Here is a 21,946-nt window from a genome sequence, read left to right as displayed (position 1 = left end):
CTCCTCCTGCTCCTCCTCCTCCTCCCCCTCCCCCTCCTCCTCCCCCCCTCCCCCTCCTTCTCCTTCTTCCTTCTTCTTCTTTCTCCCCAAAGCCCCCCTGTACATAGTTGCATATTCTAGTTGCAGGTCCTTCTGGCTCTGCTATGTGGGATGCTGCCTCAGCATGGCATGATGAGCAGTGCTAGGTCCACGCCCAGGATCTGAACCAGCAAAACCCTGGGCTGCCAAAGCAGAGCACATGAACTTAACCACTCGGCCATGGGGCCAGCACCCATGCTTATTTTTTGATTGTCTTTTTTTAATTGAGATTTAATTGACATAGAACATTATATTAGCTTCAGGTATATAACCTAATGATTTAATATTTATGTATATTGAAAAATGGTCACCACAATAAGACTAGTTAACAGCCATCACCACACAATTACAAATTTTTTTTCTTGTGATATAAACTTTTAAGATACTCTCTCAGCAACTTTCAAATATACAATACAGTATTATTAACTATAGTCACCATGCTGTACATTACATACCCATGACTTATTTATTTTATAACTGTACCTTTTGACCCCCTTCACCCATTTTGCACACTCCACACCCCCTGCCTCTGGCAACCACCAATATGTTCTCTGTATCTATGAGTTCAGGCTGTTTGTTTGTTTGTTTGTTTTTTAGATTCAACATACATGTGAGATCATATGGTATTTGTCTTTCTCTGACTGACTTATTTTCACTTAGCATAATGCCCTCAAGGTGTATCCATATGTCTCAAATAGCAAGATTTCCCTTTTTATGGCTGAATAATATTCTATTGTTTATATATGCCACATTTTCTTTATCCATTCATCCATGGAGATTCTTTCCCATGAGAAAATGCATTATGCATATAAGCTTTGAATCTTAGCTCTAACTTGTATAAGCTGTGTGACATAGAGTAAGTGATTCAATTTTGTATAAGCTTTAGTTTTCTTAAAGTGAGGATAACAACACATAACGACTAGTTATTGTGAAGATTCAAAATAATGTAGGTAGAGCTATTCAAATGCAGTAAGTAACTAACTAATAGTAACTCTAATGAGCCTTGGAGAGCCCCAGATACTTACCTATTTTATCACAATTTAGGTGGGCAGGAGGAGTGCTTGTTGAGGAACACAGCACCTTCCTCTCCTGGATATCATAGTATTTGCTAATGCTCATCCCAAGGTTATGCATGGGTATCACCATCAATCCTCTAAGCAGGAGACTTTTAGAAGCAGCTTCCCTGTCTGTTATTAAAAGGATGATAATATTAACATGCTTGATATGAAATGAATTGCCCCAGGAAAACAAAATCTCCCTCCAGTTGATCAAATCAAACTGAGAAAATTACAAAGCCATACTACTATACTCAAAAAACTCTAAAATCTTGCCACTAAGTATACAATCCATGAGGTCTTGCAGCATAGTTTGTGTTTATAATTACAGCATTGGAAAATCATTTGGAGAAAGTTGATATTCATATAATCTATCTTCTTGTCACCTGAGGTGAACAGAAAACCCATACTGATTATTTCTTGTCCTACATGATAATAAAGACACAGTTGGAAGAGGAAATTTGGCCTAGGACTCAATAGTGGGAAAGAGATAAGAAATATTTTATCCCTTGAAAGGAGATAACATCTCAGAGACCTATGCTTAAAGCTAACTGAGGTTTCTCTAGATATTAATGTGTATAATAGTTGATGAATATATATAAAGAAATATAAAATATGGTTAAGAGTTAACGTTATGAATTGTCATTGTAGGACTTCAAGACTGAGTTCAGATTTTGGGGACTAAAGATAAAATTATATGTCTGAGCAAAAAACATATTTGAAAGACTTGGGCAAAAGAGAAGTGGCCAACCAAGGGTGATAGAGGATGAGTGAATTTCTAAGACATAAATTTTTGAAGTGGTAAAGTCATACCAAGCCTGCCCCAAAGAGGGTAACAAACGGTGTATATACATATACTCTGGTAGCTGGAAAGAATTCTGGACATCGATTGGTCACTTGAGTAGATGCCAAAAATAACAAGTGACTAATGTTATAAAGTATTTTAGCCTCTCTCTATAGAGTACATAAATATTCTCTCACCTCTAAGGAGTAAAGGACAATCTTCCTGGATAAAGAAGAGTAATATAATTCCCTAGCTGACAAATTGTTGAAGGACACCATATGAGTGGAGTGGGAAGATAAAAACCGAGAAAAATGTGTTGTAAATGCATGAATACTATTTAAAAATATTTATCTTCCAGTTCAGCATGTGTATTGACCAATAAGAGTAGAATAACAACCAACTAGATTGAATACAAATCGTAAAGAGTGTGGCCATCTTGTGCATAATGGCTGAATACTAAGTCTCTCTACACGGTCTAGAGAAAAGTCAACCTGCTGTCTGCTGTTTTGGATTGCCTTCTTATACATTCTCCATATTTCTGATAAAAGTGTCTTGATTTTCACATCATCTCTGAATAATGAGTTTAGTTTCTTCCTTTCTAATCTCATCTCCTTTATTTGTACCTATTACTGCACTGACCAGGACCTTAGGTGTAATGTGGATTTTAAAGGGAATGTTTTAAATGATTCAGCACCGAGTACAATATTTGTTGTATATTTTTTGCAAATACCCTTTACAAAGATATGGAAGATTTTTCCTACTTATTAAGAAATGTTATTATGAATCACCATTGGATGTTTTTGAATGACATTTTTGCATATATCAAGATTTTCCCCTATTAATTTATTAATATGCATTGCATTAATAGACTTTCTGAGTCTTATTATTAGTCCATTAAGTCTACTCTGCATTACTAGGAAAAATCCAGTTTGATTATAATGAATTACTTTTTCCTTTCTTTTATTAATTCTAAATTTCTTTTCTTCTATTCTTTTCTATGTATGATGTCAAAGTTATACTAACTTCGTAGAATGAATAGAGAGGCTATTTTTCCTCCCGGTCTCTAAAAGGGTTTGTATTAGATTAGAATTCTATTTTTCACATATTTCATAAAACTTACTAATTCAGCAATATGGGCCTCATGTTTTCTTTGTAGAAAGATTTTTAACTAACGATTAATTTCTTTAATGGTTCATAGGACCATTTACATTTTATAATTCTTCTTGATAAAGTGTTGGGAAGTTATTTTTTATACAATTCTATCTAATTATTCTAAATATTCAAACGTGTCATCTTAAAATTATTTATCAAATCATCTTGTCTCTTTAATGTCTGCAGCATCTATATTTATGTCTCCATTTTATTCCTAAGACTATTTATTTGGACCTTTTGTTTTCTTTATTAAATTACCAGAGTCGTGTCAATGTTATAATCTTTCCAAAGAACCAATCTTTGGCTCTTCTGGTGCTCTCTTTTATTTTTGTTTCCTATTTCTTTAGTTTCTACTCTTATCCATATTATGCAATTCCTTCTACTTTTCTTGGATTTATTCTGATTTTTTATATTTTTTTCAATTATTTTATTGAGGTCATAATGGTTTATAACATTATGTAATTTCAGAGGTACATTATTGTTTATCAGTTTCTGTATAGACTGCATCGTGCTCACACCAATAGTCTAATTTTTATCTGTCACCCTACTTCTGAGCCTCTTTACCCCTTTTGCTCACCCCCAACCCCCTTCTCCTCTGGTAACCACTAACCTGTTATATATATAATATATAACATATATAATAAATATAATAAATATAATAATATATATATATTTGGTTTATTCTTTGTCTAGTTACTTTTATATGTATTTCTCAAATTCCAAATGTATGGTTCTGTTAGTTTTTACTAACCTAGTGAAATGAGTTGGGAAATATTCTCTCTTCCTTTATTTTCGAAAATATTTTGTATAGTATTGGTATTTTTTTTCCTTAAAAGTTTATAAGAATGTACCAGTGTAATGATCTGGGTTTTAGCTATGCCATACCTCCAAATTATAGCCTGTCCTTAGGATAAAAGCAATAAAAATAAGAAACTCACACTTTTTCATTCCAAGTGTGAACTCCCTTCTAGTTTCTGCCTACTTTTAGTCATTGTGAAGTACATTCAACTTTTTAAAAATTGGTCCATAGTTTATAATTGTTAAGTGTTGGAGGATTGGTCTGATATAAGTTCCTCCACCTTTTTAGGTAGTAGAAAATCAGTAAAGTTTTGTCATCTTGGATGGTATAAATGTTGCACATCATTAGATTTATTTCTGACTATGTGAGTTTTAGTGGTATCTTCTTAACCATTTTAGTGGTTATCTTCTTAAATTTCATTTTCTAAATAAAACCTATTTTTGTATATCAATTATATCACTAACCTTGCAAAATTCAGTCACTAGTTTGCACAGGTTATCTGTAATTATTTTAGATTTTCTATGTACACAAAAATGTCATCTGCAAATAATGACATTCTATTCCTTCTTTTTCCAGTCCTTACAACTTTATTTTCTTGATTATTGCAATGACTAAAACCTTAAGTCCAATGTTGAACATAGAAATGACAGATAGCATCCTTGATTCATGCCCAAATGCAAATGGAAATCTTTAGATAACACCAACCTTATATGAAAAAATCTTTTAGTGAATGCAAAGGACTATTCCTTAACTTTTTATATCAGGCCAGCATAATGTTGCTATCAAAATCTAAGAACGTTATAAGAAAGGAAAATTACAGGTCAGTCTGTCTCACGGACATTAACACAAAATTTTGTTATAAACTATTAACAAATTGGATCCAGAAATATATAATAAGGGATAATACAACCAAGTTTGGTTATTATAGGAATATGGAGTTGGTTTAACATTAAAAATTAATTATTGAATATCACCACATTAAGCAGAAAAACTACATGATCATCTCACTAATGCAAAAGAAAAAAGTATTTTTTAAAATTTAAAATCTGTGCATTATAAAAACTTGGAAATGAAAGTAATATCCTTAATCTTATCTATGTGTCTACAAAAAAATCAATGGCATATAGTTGTTCATATATCTTTTTAAATTGTAAAATATACATATTTATCATTATAACTACTTGTAAGTGTACAATTCAGTACAATAAATATATTCAATACAGGCAACAAATATATTTACATTATTGTATAATTATCACCACTACCTATACCCAAAACTTTTTCATTCTTCCCAACAAAAACTCTGTACCCATTAAATAATAACTCTCCCTGCTTTCCTGTCCCCTATTCTGGTAACCTTTATTCTACTTCTGTCTATATGAATTTTCCTATTCTAGGAAGTGGAAATATACAATATTTGTCCTCCTGTGTCTGGCCTATTTCACTTAGCATAATGTTGTCAAGTTCCATCCATGATGTGGCATATATAAAAATTTTATTCCTTTTTGTGGCTGAATAATATTCCATTGTATATATGTACCACATTTTGTTTATCCATTTATCTGTTGATGGACACTTGGATTGTTCCCACTTTTTAGCTATCATGAATAATGCTCCTATGAACACTGGTATACAAATATCTTTTTGAGTCCTTGATTTAAATTTTTTTCACTACATACCCAGGAGTAGAATTGCTAGGTCATATGGTAGTTCCATCTTTAACCTTTAGAAAAACTCCCAGACTCTTTCCCACAGTAGTGTCACCATTTTACATTCCCACAAGTAATGCACAGGGTTTCTAATTTCTCCCCGTTCTTGCCAAAACATGTCATTTTTAAAAAAATAATCACCATCATAATGGGTGTGAAGTAGTATCTCTTTCTTGTTTTGATTTACATTTCCCTAAGGACTAATGATGTTGAGCATCTTTTCATGTACTTCTTGGCCATTTGTATATCTTCCCTGGAGAAATGTCTAACTCAAGTTCTTCGCACATTTTTTTATTTAGACATTTGTCTTTTTGTTGTTGAGTTATGAGTCCGTTATATTTTCTACATACAAGATCTTTACTAGATACATGATTTTCAAGTATTTTCTCCAATCTGTAGGTTTCTTTTCAATTCCTTGATAATATTCTTTGATATGTAAAAATTTTTTATTTTGATGATATCTAGTTTATATACTTTTTCTTTTGTTGCTTGTGCTTTCAGTGTCATGTCTAAGAATTCACTGCCAAATCCAAAGTTACGAAGATTTACCCCTTTTTATTCCAAGAGCTTTATGGTTTCAGCTCTTATATGTGGGTCATTGATATATGTTGAGTTAATTTTTATGTATGGTATCAGATAGGATCCAACTTTCACTCTTTTGATGTGGATATTTAGTTTTCACAGTGGTATTTGTTGAAAAAACTGTCATTTCCCCCATTGAATGGTCTTGGCACCTTGTAGAAAATTAATTTACCATATATGTGAGCATTTAATTCTGGGCTCTCTATTCTATTTCATTGGTCGATATGTATGTCCTTGTGCCAGTACTTGTTTTAATTGCTGTAAGTTTTGAAGTCACGAAGTCTGAGATCTTTAACTTTATTCTTTTTCTAGATAGTTTTTTCTAGATTGGTCATTCTGGGTCCATCACAATTCCATATGAGTTTGAGGATTGGCTTTTTCATTTCTGCAGAAAAAATGCTGTTAGAATTTTTATTGGGATTGTGTTGAATCTGTAGATAGCTTTAGGTAGTGTCATCTTAACATTGCTAAGTCTTCTAATCCATGGACACGTGTCTTTCCAGTTACTTAGATTCTCTTTAATTTCTTTCAGCAATGTTTTGTAGTTTTCAGCACACAAATTTTTTACCCCCTTGGTCAGAATTTTTCCTAAGTAATTCTTTTAGATGCTATTATAAATGGAATTGCTTTCCTAAACTCATTTTCAAGTTGTTCATTGTTGGTGTATAGAAACACGACTGATTTTTGTGTATTAATCTCATAACCTGAAACTTTGCTTATTTTTTTCATTAGCTGTAGTAATAGTCTTGTGGATTGTTTGGGATTTTCTATACATAAGATCATGCTATCTGTGACTAGCAATAGTTTTGGTTCCTTCTGTCCAATTTAGATGGTCCAAAATTTTCATTTTGCATCCAATTCCTCTGGCTAGAACTTCCAGATCAATGTTGAATAGCAGTGATTAAAGGAAGCATGCTTGTCTTCTTCATGATCTTAGGCAGAAAGCTTTCAGTCTTTCAACATTGAGTATAACTACGGGTTTTTCATAAATATCCTTTATCATTCTGAGGAAATTACCTTCTATTCTAATTATTTGGGTGTTTTATCATGAAAGCATGTTGAACTTTGTCAAATGCCTTTTCTGAATGAATTGAAATGATCATGTGGTTTTTAAAATTATTTAAATGGGGTTTATTACATTGCATTATTTTCTGTTGTTGAAACACCCCTGCATTTCTGGGAAAATGCCTCTTGGTCATGGTGTAATCCTTTTAATTGCTGTTGGATTTGGTTTGCTACTATTTTGTTGAGGACTTTTGCATGCACATTCATAAGGGATATTGGCCTCTAATTTTATTTTCTTGTGATACCTTTATCTGGCTTTTTTGCAGGATAATGCTAGCCTCATAAAATAAGTTATGGAAGAGTTTTAGAAGAAATCATGTTAACTCTTCTTCAAAAATTTGGTAGAACTCAGCAGTGAACCTCTGATCCTGGGCTTTTCTTTGTTGGGAGGTTTTTCATTATTCCTTCAATCTCTTTACTTGTTAGAAGTCTATTGAGAATTTCTATTTCTTCTCAAGTCAATTTAGATCATTTTTATGTTCTATGAATTTGTTGATTTCATCTCAGTTATCTAATTTTGGGTGTACAATTGTTCATAGTCTTATCTTATACTCCTTTTCTTTCTAGAAAATTAGTAGTAATGTCCTCCCTTTCACTTCTGATTTTAGTTATTTCCATCTTCTCTCTTTTTTTCTTAGTCAGTCTAGCTAGAGGTTTCAAGTTTTGTTGATCTTTTCAATGAATCTACTTTTGGTTTTGCTGATTTTGTTTTCCTATTTTTTCTTTCATTTCCCTCTACTCTAATCTTTACTGTTTCCTTCATTCTGCCAGCTGCACCTTTAGTTTTCTCTTGTTCTCCCAGTTCTTCCAGGTGTATAGTTATAAACCAAAAATACAATAACATTTACTTTTTTATTTGCTCATATAGCTAATTATCTTTACTGGATATCTTTATTTTTTCATATGGCTTCAAGTTACTATCTAGTGTCACTTCATTTCATCCAGAAAGACTCCCTATAGCATTTCTTGTAAGGCAGTTTGAGTGGTAATGGGCCTCCTCAGCTTTTTATTCTTTCTTTTAAATCTGGGAAGGTCTTACTTTCTTCTACATTTTTGAAGGACAGTTTTGCTGGATATACAATTTTTGATTGACAGGTTATTTTTCTTTTAGCACTTTAAGTACTTTATCCCACTGTCTTCTGGTCCCTTTGGTTCTTAATGGGAAATCTACTATTAATTTTATTGAGAATTCTTTGTACTTGATAAGTTGATTCTCTCTTGCTGTTTGCAAGATCTCTTTTGTCTTTTTACAGTTTGATTATAATGTATCCTACTTGGAGTTCACTGAGCTTGGATTTGTAGATACATGTCTTGCATCAAATTTGGGAAGTTTTTGGCTATTATTTCTTGAAATTTTCTTTCTATTTCTTGAAATATTCTTTCTGCCTACTTTTCTCTCTCTTCTCCTTCTGGGACCCCTATAAAATATATGCTGGTCTACTTGATGGTGTCTCAAAGATCCCTCAGGCTTTGTTCACTTTTCTTCATTATTTTTTCTGTCTGCCCCTCAGACTCAATATTTTCAATTGTCCACTCTCCAAGTTCACTGAGTCTGTCTTCTACCTGCTGAAATCTGTTGTTGAACCCCTCCACTGAATTTTTTCATTCCAGTTATTGTATTTTTAAATTTATGTTTGGTTCTCCATAATTTCTATTTGGTTATTTTTTATAACTTTCATCTCTTTGTTGTTAATCTCTATTTGGTAAGACATCATTCTCATGGTTACCTTTAGTTTTTGTTTGGGTTTTTTTTTTACGTCATTTCCCTTAGGTCTTCAAGTATATTTTAGGCATATGTTTTCTTTGTCTGAATTTGCTCAGGGACAGTTTCTACTGATTTTGTTCCTTTGAATGGGCCATACTTCCCTCTTTCTTTGTATAGTTTGTGAACTTTTTTGAAAAATGGATATTTGAATATTATAATATTCTAACTCTGGAAAACAGTTTCTCCTCCTTCCCTAGGGTGTGCTGTTCTTTGGGTTGTTGTTGTTTTTTTTTTTTTCAATTGCTAAAGGCTGTAGTAGTCTGTGTGTCTAATGACTTTCCCAAATACTTTCATGGAGACTTTACTTCTTGTCATTTGTGGTCCCTGAAGTCTCTATTCCTTAGCTTTTTTGACAGAAATTTCCTTAAATGTCTGGATCCAAAGCCCTACCATTCTTAGAAGACTTTGTGCTGGAGCCCTCCTCCAACACTTAGACAGACTTTCACTGACCCTAGGAATCAGCCCAAAGTGAAAGCTTATGGTCTTCACAGGTTCTTTCTGAGCAAGTATCTTGCCCTTGGCATGTGTGTGGCTGTCTAAAATTTCCCCGTATACATAGTTGCTTTTGAATGCCCTAATTTCCCAAAGAACCTCTCTCTGGGTTTTTGTCACTGGCCTTAGGCAGTATATTTTATGCCTCAAGTGTAATCTTTTTCGTCAAGCACCTGAGAGTTGTTTATCTACGTTACAACATTTTTTAGCAATGTTCATTGCTTTTCATGCCTGGTGAGTTCTGAGCTAGCTGAAACAGAGATGAGTACCTCACCTCAGTTCTTCAGTTAACTCCCAGACAGATTAGAACAGATCTACACCAAAATTTGTGGAGAAGGTCTGCTCTGCTCCCTCTGGAACTAAGTACGAATGTCTCACATGGGGAGCATGGATTGTGCCTTCACGACTGCTGCCAAGCTGGAGAGGGAGTCAGGCAAGTACATGTAAAAATGCCACAAATCTTTCCTATTGTTTTAAGGTTCTTTTTCTTGATTAAGCATTTGCTTGGTTGTCATAAACTTTTGACCATTTTCCAGAGTTCTGACAGGGTTGGTTCTGACAGTTTCTGATGTCTTTTTTTACTTTTAAAGCTCTCCCATTTTTTTAAGATTTTAATAAAAGTTGCATATATTTAAGCTATATAACATAATGATTTTATATACATAGTGAAATTACTATAGACAAACTAATTAACATATCTTTTCTTCACATAATTACCATTTTTGTGTGATAAGAGCACCTGAAATCTACTCTCTTAGAAAATTTCCAGTATTCAATACAGAATTATTAACTACAGTCATTATGCTGTACATTAGATCTCTAGATTTATTCATCCTACACAACTGTAACTTTGTACCCTTTGACCAACATTTCCCCATTTCCTCTATCTGACTGCCACTGGTAACTACTGTTCTACTCTTTGGTTCTACATACTCAAGTTTTTTAGAGTCCACATATAACGGAGATTGTGTATCTTAATCATTTAATTTTCACAAGTTTGTGAAGTGTGTAGTATTATTCCTCTGTTATAGATGAGGATACTCTATCAGGAGATGAGGAGTCATGTCTAGGATATAAGAACCAAGAGTGGCTTAGCCAAAGGTAATCCTTCTGTCTGCAGGTCTCCAGTCTCTTCAAACACTCCTAATGCAAACAAAGATTTTGAAAAGCAACTCTCAACCCAACAGAGATCCTGGCAAAATATTCCCAGTGCTTCTTCATACCTATAACATTGTTTCTGTAGAGGTTATAAAGTAGAAAAAAATAAATACAGCCTCTAGAAAATCCTTCCATAAGGCTATCTAGATTTCCAGGTGGCTATTTAATTCCAATGTGACATTTACAAAAGGCCATTAAATTTTATGGAATAAATAGGAAATGTTCCTCTCTTGCTCAAAGACCACCTCTTAACCATCTCTCATTTTAAGCAAATATATAATAATGTTCTGAGCATCAGGATGCTGAATTTATAGTGACTGAAGATTATTTTGCATTTATGGTTCTCTTTAAATTGTGTGCATAACTCTCTTCAGAGAACATTATTTAGCATGCCTTTGTTTCTGAAAAAATAAAGAACACTGTTAAGTTACAATTCTATTCTTCCAATGAAAGTGAACAGAAATCATCCCAAACCAAACATCCTAAAGTTACTTCTTGGAAAACACCTAATCCTTAGAGGAGGTCAGACTTAGTATGTATTTCATAAGTGTTTTATGTGACGTGATATGCAGGCACGCTGAGTAAGAGCTCTCAGGTATCCCATGAAGATGTTCCAGTAAATATCTAATCTTTTAGGGTCTTTTAGATCTAGGACTGCCATGAGTGGCACACAGACATTTTCTGTACTTAAGACCAGTGGTGATTGAGCAGTGAAGGTGTCCTTGAGCATAGTTACTGAAATATTGATTGAGGTCTATTTTTTACCACAATGGAAATAAATAAGAAATCAATTTAAAAAATCTAGAAAGTCATCAAATATTTGGTAAACAATGCGAGTCAAGTAGAAATTATAAAATATTTATAACTCAATAATGAAAATACAACATATCAAAATTTGTGGGATGCAACTAAAACAGTACTTAGAAGGAATTTTATAGCTTTAAATGCTTATGTATTCCAAAGAAGAAAGGTTTAAAATCATGTAATATTTGGCCTTACAAAGATAGAATAAATATAACAAGTCCAACTTAATAGGAGGGAAGGAAAATAAATATAAGAACAGAAATCCATAAAATATAACACAAAAAATAGACAATATTAGCAAAACCAAAAGATAGCACTTTGAAAAGATTTAAAAATTGGTAAAAATCCTAACAAGATTAATGATGAGGAAAGATTGGGAGAGAATGAGTGAATACAGCAATATCAGGAATGAATAAGCAGATATCAATATTTATTTGTAGACCTTAAAGGATTTCATAAAGGAATGTTATGAATAACTTTATGCCAATAGTTTTATAAACATAGATGAAATGTAAAACTTCTTTGAAAAAAGATAACTTGTCAAAAGTGTCATAAGAAATCTTAATAGCCCTATATCATGAAGAAATGAAATTTACAATTAATAACAAAACTTGCCACAAAGAAAACTCCAGGCCCTGAGGTTTTTAATGGTAAGCTCTATCAAAAATTTAAGACAGGAAAAATACCAACTTTAAAAAACCTGATATCTGGCCTATAATTTCAAGGCACTGAATTTCTGCCAGCAACCCAAAGAAGCAAGGAAATAAATTCTCCCCTAAGACCTCCAGAAATGAAGCCAGCCTTGCAGACACCTTGATTTTAGTCCAATAAGACCCATCTCAGACTTCTGACCTACAGAGCTATAGACAATAGATTTGTGCAATTTACTAAGTTTGTGGTAATTTGTTACAGTAGCAACAGAAAACTAATACTATTGGTTTAGAAACAATTAGAGACTAATTGACAGCAATGCAATTAATTCAGGAATGAACATCAAAGCACAAATCCTCCTACGTATTTCTTAGTCTACTATTCAGAGATCAATTCTTTCTCATATGGCTTAATATTCTCCCTTGAAGAGAAGTATTAAAAAAGGTCTTCAACTAACTCAGGGAATTCTTTTTAGGAAGGCAAGACCTAAGGTCAGAAAATGGGTTGGAAGCCTATTCCTCTCAGTCTCCACAAGACCACGATTGATTGAATTACTTAAAACAGATCAAATTAAAGTTTATAGGATGATTTAATAAAGGAGTGGCAGCAGTCTGTCTTCTAAGAAATATTTGTGATCATTGCCAGTCCAGTCAATCTCCCCTTAACTTCAAAATCAAAGGAGGAAAATGAAAAGATAAACATTCTACAAATACTGGGCAAACAAGGCCTGAAGCAAAGGGATTGGGTTAGTTAAAACGTTAGAGTCGTAATTTGTTTTGCGCTGTACCCAACATAATGCCTATAATATTAGTGACACTTAATAAAAGGTTATTAAATTACAACTAGCATAAGTTTTTCCCAGATACCAAGAACCAAACAACTTTGTAATGTTCTTATCTTCAAGCCCATTTCTCTTTATTTATTCCCTGGAAAGGAGAAATTGTGTGAAGTCCTTACCCCTGTTTGTGATTATAAAATCCGCTATTATACCGAAAAGTCCTGCACAGTAGTTAAACAGGACGAGCTTGATGTAGGCACTGGTATTACTGGAAAACAGGAAACTTATCAGGTACAAGAAGGGAATGACAGACCAGCCAAACAGCATGAAGATGAGAAATGTGTCCAGAAAGTGGTAATCCTTGATCAATAAATCCAATCCGCAGGCTATGAACACCACCTGAGATACAGAGAGTACAGAAGTAAAGTCAAAGTTAAGAAAACTATACAATGCCTAATAACTCAAGTCTAAAAACTTACAGAAAGAAAAATCTTCCTTTATTAGAACACAGAACTATTTATTAATCAAATAATTTTGTCTGTGAGCAAGATTGTGAAATACTTCCACTTTTTCCTCATTAATGAGCAGAACCCTTCTACTCGCTTTTCTACTTGTTTTTATCTACTTGGAACAGTTTCATTTTGTTCTCCTTGAACAAAGATCGAAGTGTATTCTTTCTTCCCATTCTCCCAACCCCAAATGAGCCCACTCTCAATATCTCCAGAAATTAGATCACCTAGCAGGAAAACCTTTTTTTTTCTTTTTTTTTTTTTTTTTAAAGATTTTCATTCTGGCAGCTGTAAGCTGTGATACAAAGAGACCTACCTCTCAGGGCTCTCCATCTTTAGATTCTACCTGTTGGCTCTATTTTGTTTTCCACCCCTTCTCTCCTCATCTCATCTCTGTATAGCTATGTATCTATAATAGCTATAGAGCTGTTAAGGAAAATGAATTTCCAGAAATCTACATCTTAAAGTTATTAACTGTAGTTTCTCAAAATAGTCCAGAGTTATTCTATTTAGAACTATTAAATGACGGGATCCTTGAGAAGTGGAGAGTGGGTTTAAGCTGAGAATAGCTACTATGTGATTGATAGCACATCTTCAATGGTAGAAAAAGTGACAAAGAAATGAACGTAGCATAGGTGAAAATACTTGGGTATTATGGGCATGGCTACCTTGCTTCTATCACAGCAGAATTTCAGTCTCAAGAGCAATGGAATGAATGCAATCACTTACTTATATAGAAGTTGGGGTGATCTAGGTATTTCTTTTGTTGAAAGAGTTATAATGTTTAGGGATTTCACTAATTATAAAGTATACATTTTTGGATAGGAAGATGAAACATTGTAAAAAGGTAGATTTTCCCCAAATTAGTCTATAAACAAAAATATCAATATTTAGATCAGTATTTTAAACTTTATTTTGAAATGCAACATTCAGAAATGCACAAAATATAGATCAATGAATTATCAAAAAACAAACACTGCTGTGAAATTACCACACAAAGACCTCAGTGTCACTCAAGGCACGAACATGTCCCTCCTCTGTGAAGGTAACCACCATCTTGACTTCTACAATAATCACGTTCCTTCTTTTCCTTATGGTTTTAACAAAAACACCCCTAAATATTACCTGTAGTTTCAACTATACATAAATGGAATTATATGGTATGTACTTCTTCATACCTGGCTTCTTTTGCCAACATCGCATTTGTGAAGTTCATCCCCAAGGTTTCCTACTGTGGTTGTTCATTTTCATTGCTGTTTAGTATTCCCATATATTATTATATCACATTTACTTATCTATTATAGTAGTATAAACATTTAAGTTGTTTGCAGTGTTTATTGTTTATTATTGTGAATAACATTCTTAATGACATCCTTGTACATGTCTCTTGCTGCATATATATGTATGTAATCTAATGCAGATACATATATATTCACAAATCTTCAAAGTTTTAGTAGAAAATGGCAAATTGTTTACCAAAGTGATTGAACCAATTTATGTTCCCACCAATAGTTATCTCAGCTCCCACTGCATTACATCCTTACCAGCATTTGGTATTTTAGTCTTTTTAATTTTAGCTATTCTTTTGGGTGTATATTAGTCTATGTATTAATTTCCTATTGCTGCTGTACCAAATTACCACAAACTTAATGGCTAAAACAACACAAATTTCTTTTATAGTTTTGGAAGTCAGAAATTTGAAATGGTTTTCACTAGGCTAAAATCAAGGAGCCAGTAGGGCTGCATTCCCTCTGGAGGCTCTAGCGAGAATCCATTTTCTTGCCTTTTCAAGCTTCTAAAGGCTACCTGCATCACTTGGCTCTTGGCCACTTCTTTTATCTTCAAAATCAGAAGCTTAGCACTTTCAAATCTCTCTCTGACTCTGATACTCTTGCCTCCCTATTTTATTTGCATAAGAATACTTGTGATTAAATTGGACCCACTGGATATTCCAGGATAATCTCCACATCTCAAGATACTTAATTGCATCTGCTAAATCCCTTTTGCCATAGATTCACAAGTTCTGAAGATTAGGATTTAGACATCTTTGGAGGGCCACTATTCTTCATACCACAGTGTATTACTCTGATATTTTTATTATGGTAAGAATACATAAAAAATTTTATCATTTTAACTATTTTTAAGTGCACAATTCAGTGGCATTAAGTACATTCCCACTGTTGTGCAACCAATACTGCTATCCATCCCCAGAATTTTTTCATCATGACAAACAACTCTATACCCATTAAATAATAACTCCCCATTCTCCCTGCCCCCAGCTCCTGCTATTCTACCTTATTCTACTATTCTACTTTCTGTCTGTGAATTTGACTAATCTAAGTACACTAATCATAGAGCATTTATCCTTTTGTGTCTGGCCTATTTTATGTAGCATAATCTTTTGAAAATTTATCCGTGTTGTAGCATGTATTTTGTCAATTTTTAAGACGGAATAATATTCCATTGTGTGTATGTAGCACATTTATTTATCCATTTATCCACCAATGAACATTTGGGTTACTTCCACCTTTTAGCTATTGTGAATAATGTTACTATGAATACTGATGTACGAATCTTCGTTCAAATCCTTGCTTTCAATTCTTTTGGAATTTCACTATTAGGGGAAGTGCTCGATCATATAGTAATTCTATGTTTAATTTTTTGAGGACCAGTTTTTCCACATCTTTCCCAACACTTTTCATTTTCTCTTCTTTTAATGATAGCCATCTTAATCTGTGTGATGTGGTATTTCACTGTGGTTTTGATTTGCATTTCTCCAGTGAGCATCTTTTCATGTGCTTATTGGCCATTTGTATACCTTCTTTGGAGAAATGTCTGTCCAAGCTCTTGGCCCATTTTCGAATTGGGTTGATTTTCTTGTTGTCGTTAAGTTTTAGGAGTTCCTTATATATTCTGGATATTAATTCCTTATCAGGTATATAACTCGCAAATATTTTTTCCCATTCTGTAGGTTGCCTTTTCACTCTGTGGATAATGTCCTTTGATTTATATGTTTTCTTAATTTTCATGAAGTCTAATTATCTTTTTTCTTTCTTTTGCTTGTGCTTTTCTGTCACATCCAAGAAAACACTGCCAAATCCAATGTCATGAAGCTTTTACCTTTTGTTTTCTTCTAAGAGTCTTACAGTATTAGCTCTTACATTTAGAACTTAGATCCATTTTGACTTAATTTTTGTATATGGCTTAAGGTAAGGGTCTAACTTCATTCTTTTACAAGTAGATATCTAGTTTTCCTACCATCATTTGTTAAAAGACTCTGTACTTACTGAATAGTCTTGGTGCCTTTATCAAAAATCATTTGACCATATATATGAGAGTTTATTTCTGGGCTCTCTATTCTATTCCATTTATCTATATGCCAATACCACATTGTTTTGATTACTGTAGTTTTGTAGTAAATTTTGAGATCAGGAAGTGTGAGTCCTCCAGCTTTGTTCTTTTTCAAGATTGTTTTGGCTGTTTGCAGTGACTTACCCCTTTCCTCACTAGATAATATCCTTCTTAGTCTCTTGTAATACTTTTGGACTTAAAGTCTGTTTTGTCTGACATTAGTATAGCCACCTCAGCTCCCTTTTGGTTCCTATGTGCATGGAATGTCCTTTTTCCACCCTTTCACTTCAACCTTTTCATGTCTTTAGATCTAAAGTGAGTCTGTTGTAGACAGCATATAATTTAATCATTTTTATTTTTTATTCTTTTAGAAAAACTGAAATTTATTGTTTCAGAGATCTGGAGACTGGAAGTCTGAAAGCAAGGTGTTGGCAAGACTGTGCAGCCTCTGAAACCTGTGGAGGAAGGACCTTTCCTTGCCTTTTGCTAGCTTCTGGTGGTTTACAGCAATCTTTGGTGTTCCTTGGCTTGTAGATACATCACTTCAATCTTCTGTCTTCACATGGCTGTCTTACTTCTTTGCATGTCTCTCTCTGTATTCAAATTTTCCCCTTTTTGTAAGGACACAGTCATATTTAATAAAGGCTTATGCTAATGACGTCATTTTAACTTTATTACCTCTGCAAAGACCCTAGTTCCAAATACAGATTCATTCTGAGATACTAGGAGTTAGGACACCAACCTATCTCTTTTGTTGATGGTAGTGGATTCCTTTTATTTTCCTAAGGGAAGTTTACTCTCTCTCTTGTTTTTCAGTTGTACAGCATAATATATTTCGAATTTTGTGTTCACCACCCAAAGACAAATTACAATACATCACCACACACATATGCCCAATCACCCCTTTCACCCTCCTTCCTTTCCCTTTCCCCTCTGGTAACCACTAATCCAATCTCTGTTTTTATGTGTTTCTTTGTCATTATTTTTATCTTCTACTTATGAGTGAGATCATATAGTATTTGACTCTCCCTCTGACTTATTTCACTTAACATAATACCTCAAGGTCCATCCATGTTGTCACAAATGGCTGGATTTCATCATTTCTTATGGCTGAGTAGTATTCCATTGTGAACAAATACCACATCTTCTCTATCCATTCATCCCTTGATGGGCACCTAGGCTGCTTCCAAGTCTTGGCTATTGTGAATAATGCTGCAATGAACATAGGAGTGCATGTATCTTTACGTACTTGTGTTTTCAATTCTTTGGATAAATACCCAGCGGTGGAATAAATGGATCATATGGTAGATCTGTTCTTAATTTCTGAGGATACTCCATACTATTTTCCACACTGGCTGCACAAGTTTGCACTCCCAACAGCATTGTATGAGTTCTCTTCTCTCCACAGCCTCTCCAACACTTATTATTTACTGTCTTGTTAATTATAGCCATTCTGATGGGAGTGAGGTGATATCATGGTAGTTTTGATTTGCATTTCCCTGATAGTGAATGATGTTGAACATCTTTTCATGTGCTTGTTGGCCATCTGTACATCTTTGGCGAAATGTCTGTTCACATCTTTTGCCCATTGTTTAACTGAGTTGTTAGGGTTTTTTTTGTTGAGATGTATGAGTTCTTTGTATATTTTGGATATTAATCCCTTATCTGACATATGATTTGCAAATATCTTCTCCCAATTGTTAGGTTGTCTTTTCATTTTGTTGATGATTTCCTTTGCTGTGCAGAAGCTTTGTAGTTTGACGCAGTCCCATTTGTTTATTTTTTCTTGTTTTCCTTGCCCAATCAGACATGGTATTTGAGAAAATGCTGCTAACACCAACGTTGAAGAGCGTACTGCCTATGTTTGCTTCTACCAGTTTCATGTTTTGAGATCTTACATTCAAGTCTTTAATCTACATTGAGTTCTGTGTATGGTGTAAGATAATGGTCTACTTTCATTCTTTGCATGTGGCTGTCCAGTTTTCCCAAGACCATTTATTGAAGAGACTTTCCTTCATTGTATGTTCTTGGCACCTTTGTCAAAAACTAGCTTTCCATATATGTGTGGGTTTATTTCTGGGCTCTCGATTCTGTTCCATTGATCTGTGTGTCTGTTTTTGTGCCATTACTATGCTGTTTTGGTTACTATAGCTTTGTAGTATATTTTGAAATCAGGCAGTGTCATACCTCCAGCTTTGTTCTTTTTTCTCAGGATTGCTTTGGCTATTTTGGGTCTTTTGTTGTTCTATATAAATTTTAGGGTTCTTTGTTCTATCTCTGTGAAAAATGTTGTTGGAATTTTGATAGGAATTGCATTGAATCCATAGATTGCTTTAGAAAGTATGGACATTTTAACAATGTTAATTCTTCCAATCCAGAGCCTTTGAATATCTTTCCATTTCTTAGTGTCTTCTTCAATTTCTTTCAACGTTTCATAGTTTTTGATATACAGATCTTTCACCTCTTTGGTTAAGTTTATTCCTGGGGTATTTCATTCTTTTTGCTGCAATTGTAAATTGGATTGTATTCTTAATTTCTCTTTCTGCTACTTTGTTGTTAGTGTATAGAAGCGCATCTGATTTTTGCATGTGGATTTTGTATCCTGAAACTTGACCATATTCATTTATTATTTCTAAAAGTTTTTTAGTGGATTCTTTAGGGTTTTCTATATATAAAATCATGTCATCTACAAATAGTGACATTTTCTTCTTCCCTTCCAATTTGGATCCCTTTTATTTCCTTTTCTTGCCTGATTTCTCTGGCTAGAACTTCCAATACTATGTTAAATAAGAGTGGTGAAAGTCGGCATCCTTGTCTGGTTCCTATTCTTATAGGCATAGCTTTCAATTTTCTGCAGCGAGAATGATATTAACTGTGGGTTTGTTATATATGGGCTTCATTATATTGAGGCATTTTCCTTCTATACTCATGTTATTTAGAGTTTTTATCATAAATGGATGCTGTATCTAGTCGAATGCTTTCTCTGCATCTATTGAGATGATCATGTGATTTGCATTCTTCATTTTGTTAATGTGGTGTATCACACTGATTGATTTGCAGAAGTTGAACCATCCCTGCAACCCTGTAATAAATCCTACTTGAGCATGGTGTATGATAGTTTTAATGTATAGTTGTATTCAATTTGCTGGCCTTTCCTTGAGGATTTTCCTTGAGGATGTTCATCAGTGATATTGACCTGTAATTTTCTTTTTTTGTGTTGTCCTTGTCTGGTTTTGGTATCAGGATAATGTTGGCTTTGTAGAATGAATTAGGAAGCTTCCCTTCCTCTTCAATTTTTTGGAAGAGTTTGAGAAGGATAGGTATTAAATCTTCTTTGAATGTTTGGTAGAATTCACCAGGAAAGCCGTCTGTTCCTGGACTTCTATTTTTGGGGAGGTTTTTGATTACTGTTTTGATCTCCTGACTGGTGATGGGTCTATTCAAATTCTCTACTTCTTGATTCAGTTGTGGGAGGTTGTATGATTCTAAGAATTTATCCATTTCTTCTAGATTATCCAATTTGTTGGCATATAGCTTTTCATAGTATTCTCTTAGAATGTTTTGTATTTCTGAGGTGTGTCTTGTAATTTCTCCTCTTTCTTTTCTGATTTTATTTATTTGAACCTTCTCTCTTTTTTTCTTGGTGAGGCTAGCTAAAGGTTTTTCAATTTTGTTTATCTTTTCAAAGAACCAGCTCTTGGTTTCATTGATTTTTTTCCCTCTTTTTTAGTCTCTATTTAATTTATTTCTGCTCTAATTTTTATTATTTCTTTCCTTCTGCTGATTTTGGGCTTTGTTTGATGTTCTTTTTCCAGTTCCCTTAGGTGTACTGTTGTATTGTTTATATGGAATTTTTCTTGTTTGTTGGGGTAGGCCTGAATTGCTATAAACTTCCCTCTTAGAACCACTTTTGCTGTCTCCCATAGATTCTGGCCTCTCGTATTTTCATTTTCATTTGTCTCCAGGAATTTTTTAATTTCTCCTTTGATTTCTTCATTAACCCAATTGTTGTTCAGTCACATTTTGTTTAATCTCCATATATTTGTGGCTTTTCTGATTTTCTTCCTGTAGTTGATTTCTAGTTTCATACCTTGGGGTCAGAAAAGATGCTTGGTATTATTTCAATCTTCTTAAATTTATTGAGACTTATTTTGTGGCTTAATATGTGATCAGTTCTGCATAATGTTCCATGTGCTTTGGAAAAGAATGTGTATTCTGCAGTTGTTAGATGGAATATTCTATATATATCTACTAAGTCCATCTGACCTAATGTGTCATTTAAGGCCAATGTTTCCATATTGATCTTCTGTTTGGATGATCTATCCATTGGTGTAAGTGGAGTGTTAAAGTCCCCTACTATTATATGTCTATTTCTTCTTTTATGTCTGTTAATAATTGCTTTATATATTTAGGTGCTCCTATGTTGGGTGCATAGATATTTACAAGTGTTATATCCTCTTGTTGGATTGTTCCCTTTTCATTATGTAGTGTCCTTCTTTGTCTCTTGTTACAGTTTTTGTTTAAAGTCTATTTTGTCTGATATAAGTATTGCTACCCCAGCTTTCTTTTCATTGACATTTGCACGGAGTAACTTTTTCCATTCCTTCACATTCAGTTTGTGATTGTCTTTAGGTCTGAAGTGTGTCTCTTGTATGCAGCATACATATTGGTCTTTTTTTTTATCCAAGTGGCCACCCTATGCCTTTTGATTGGAGGATTTAGTCCATTGGCATTTAAAGTAGTTATTGATAAGTATGTTCTTATTGCCATTTTATTACTTTTTCTGGGTGTTTGAATAGTTCTTCTCTGTTCCTTTTTTCTTCTCTTGCTTTCTCCCCTTGTGGTTTGATGGCTTTCTTTAGTAATATATTTTATTTACTCTCTGTTACTTATTTGTCTATTTATTATAGGTTTCTGATTTGTGATTGCCATGAGGTTCATATATAATATTCTACATGTATAGCAATATATATTGAGTTGATAGGGTTTTTAGTTTGAGCTTTCCTGAAAGTTCTACTCTTTTAATCCCCTCCTCCTACATTTTATGTTTTTGAAATCATATCTAATCTCTTATTTTGTGTGTGTCTATCCATTATCCTCTTATCATTGAAATACGTAATTTTAGTACTTTTGTCTTTTAACCTTCATATTATCTTCATACATGGTTGATCTGCTACCTTTACTGTATTTTTGCCTTTGCCAGTGATTTTATTG

General features: G+C 33.6%; 1 protein-coding gene across 5 annotated transcripts in view; it reads right to left on the bottom strand.

Annotated features, from left to right (window-relative positions):
* ABCA14 (ATP binding cassette subfamily A member 14) overlaps nt 1-21,946 on the bottom strand; it is a 205,015-nt gene that overhangs the window by 20,970 nt on the left and 162,099 nt on the right. For 3 of the 5 annotated variants that reach the window (XM_023616173.2, XM_070232208.1, XM_001491761.6), the window contains 2 exons: nt 13,052-13,271; nt 1,104-1,265 (listed from right to left, as the gene is read on the bottom strand). In XM_023616173.2, coding sequence (XP_023471941.2) covers nt 1,104-1,265; nt 13,052-13,271 — 382 coding nt within the window. The remainder of the gene's footprint in view (nt 1-1,103; nt 1,266-13,051; nt 13,272-21,946) is intronic. The other 2 variants (XM_070232210.1, XM_070232209.1) reach the window with 1 other exon arrangement.

The sequence above is a fragment of the Equus caballus genome, chromosome 13, assembly GCF_041296265.1.
Source record: "Equus caballus isolate H_3958 breed thoroughbred chromosome 13, TB-T2T, whole genome shotgun sequence".
NCBI classification, from domain to species: Eukaryota; Metazoa; Chordata; class Mammalia; order Perissodactyla; family Equidae; genus Equus; species Equus caballus.
Note: the sequence above shows the minus strand (reverse complement) of the source record. Positions and strands in the feature narration are given on the sequence as shown.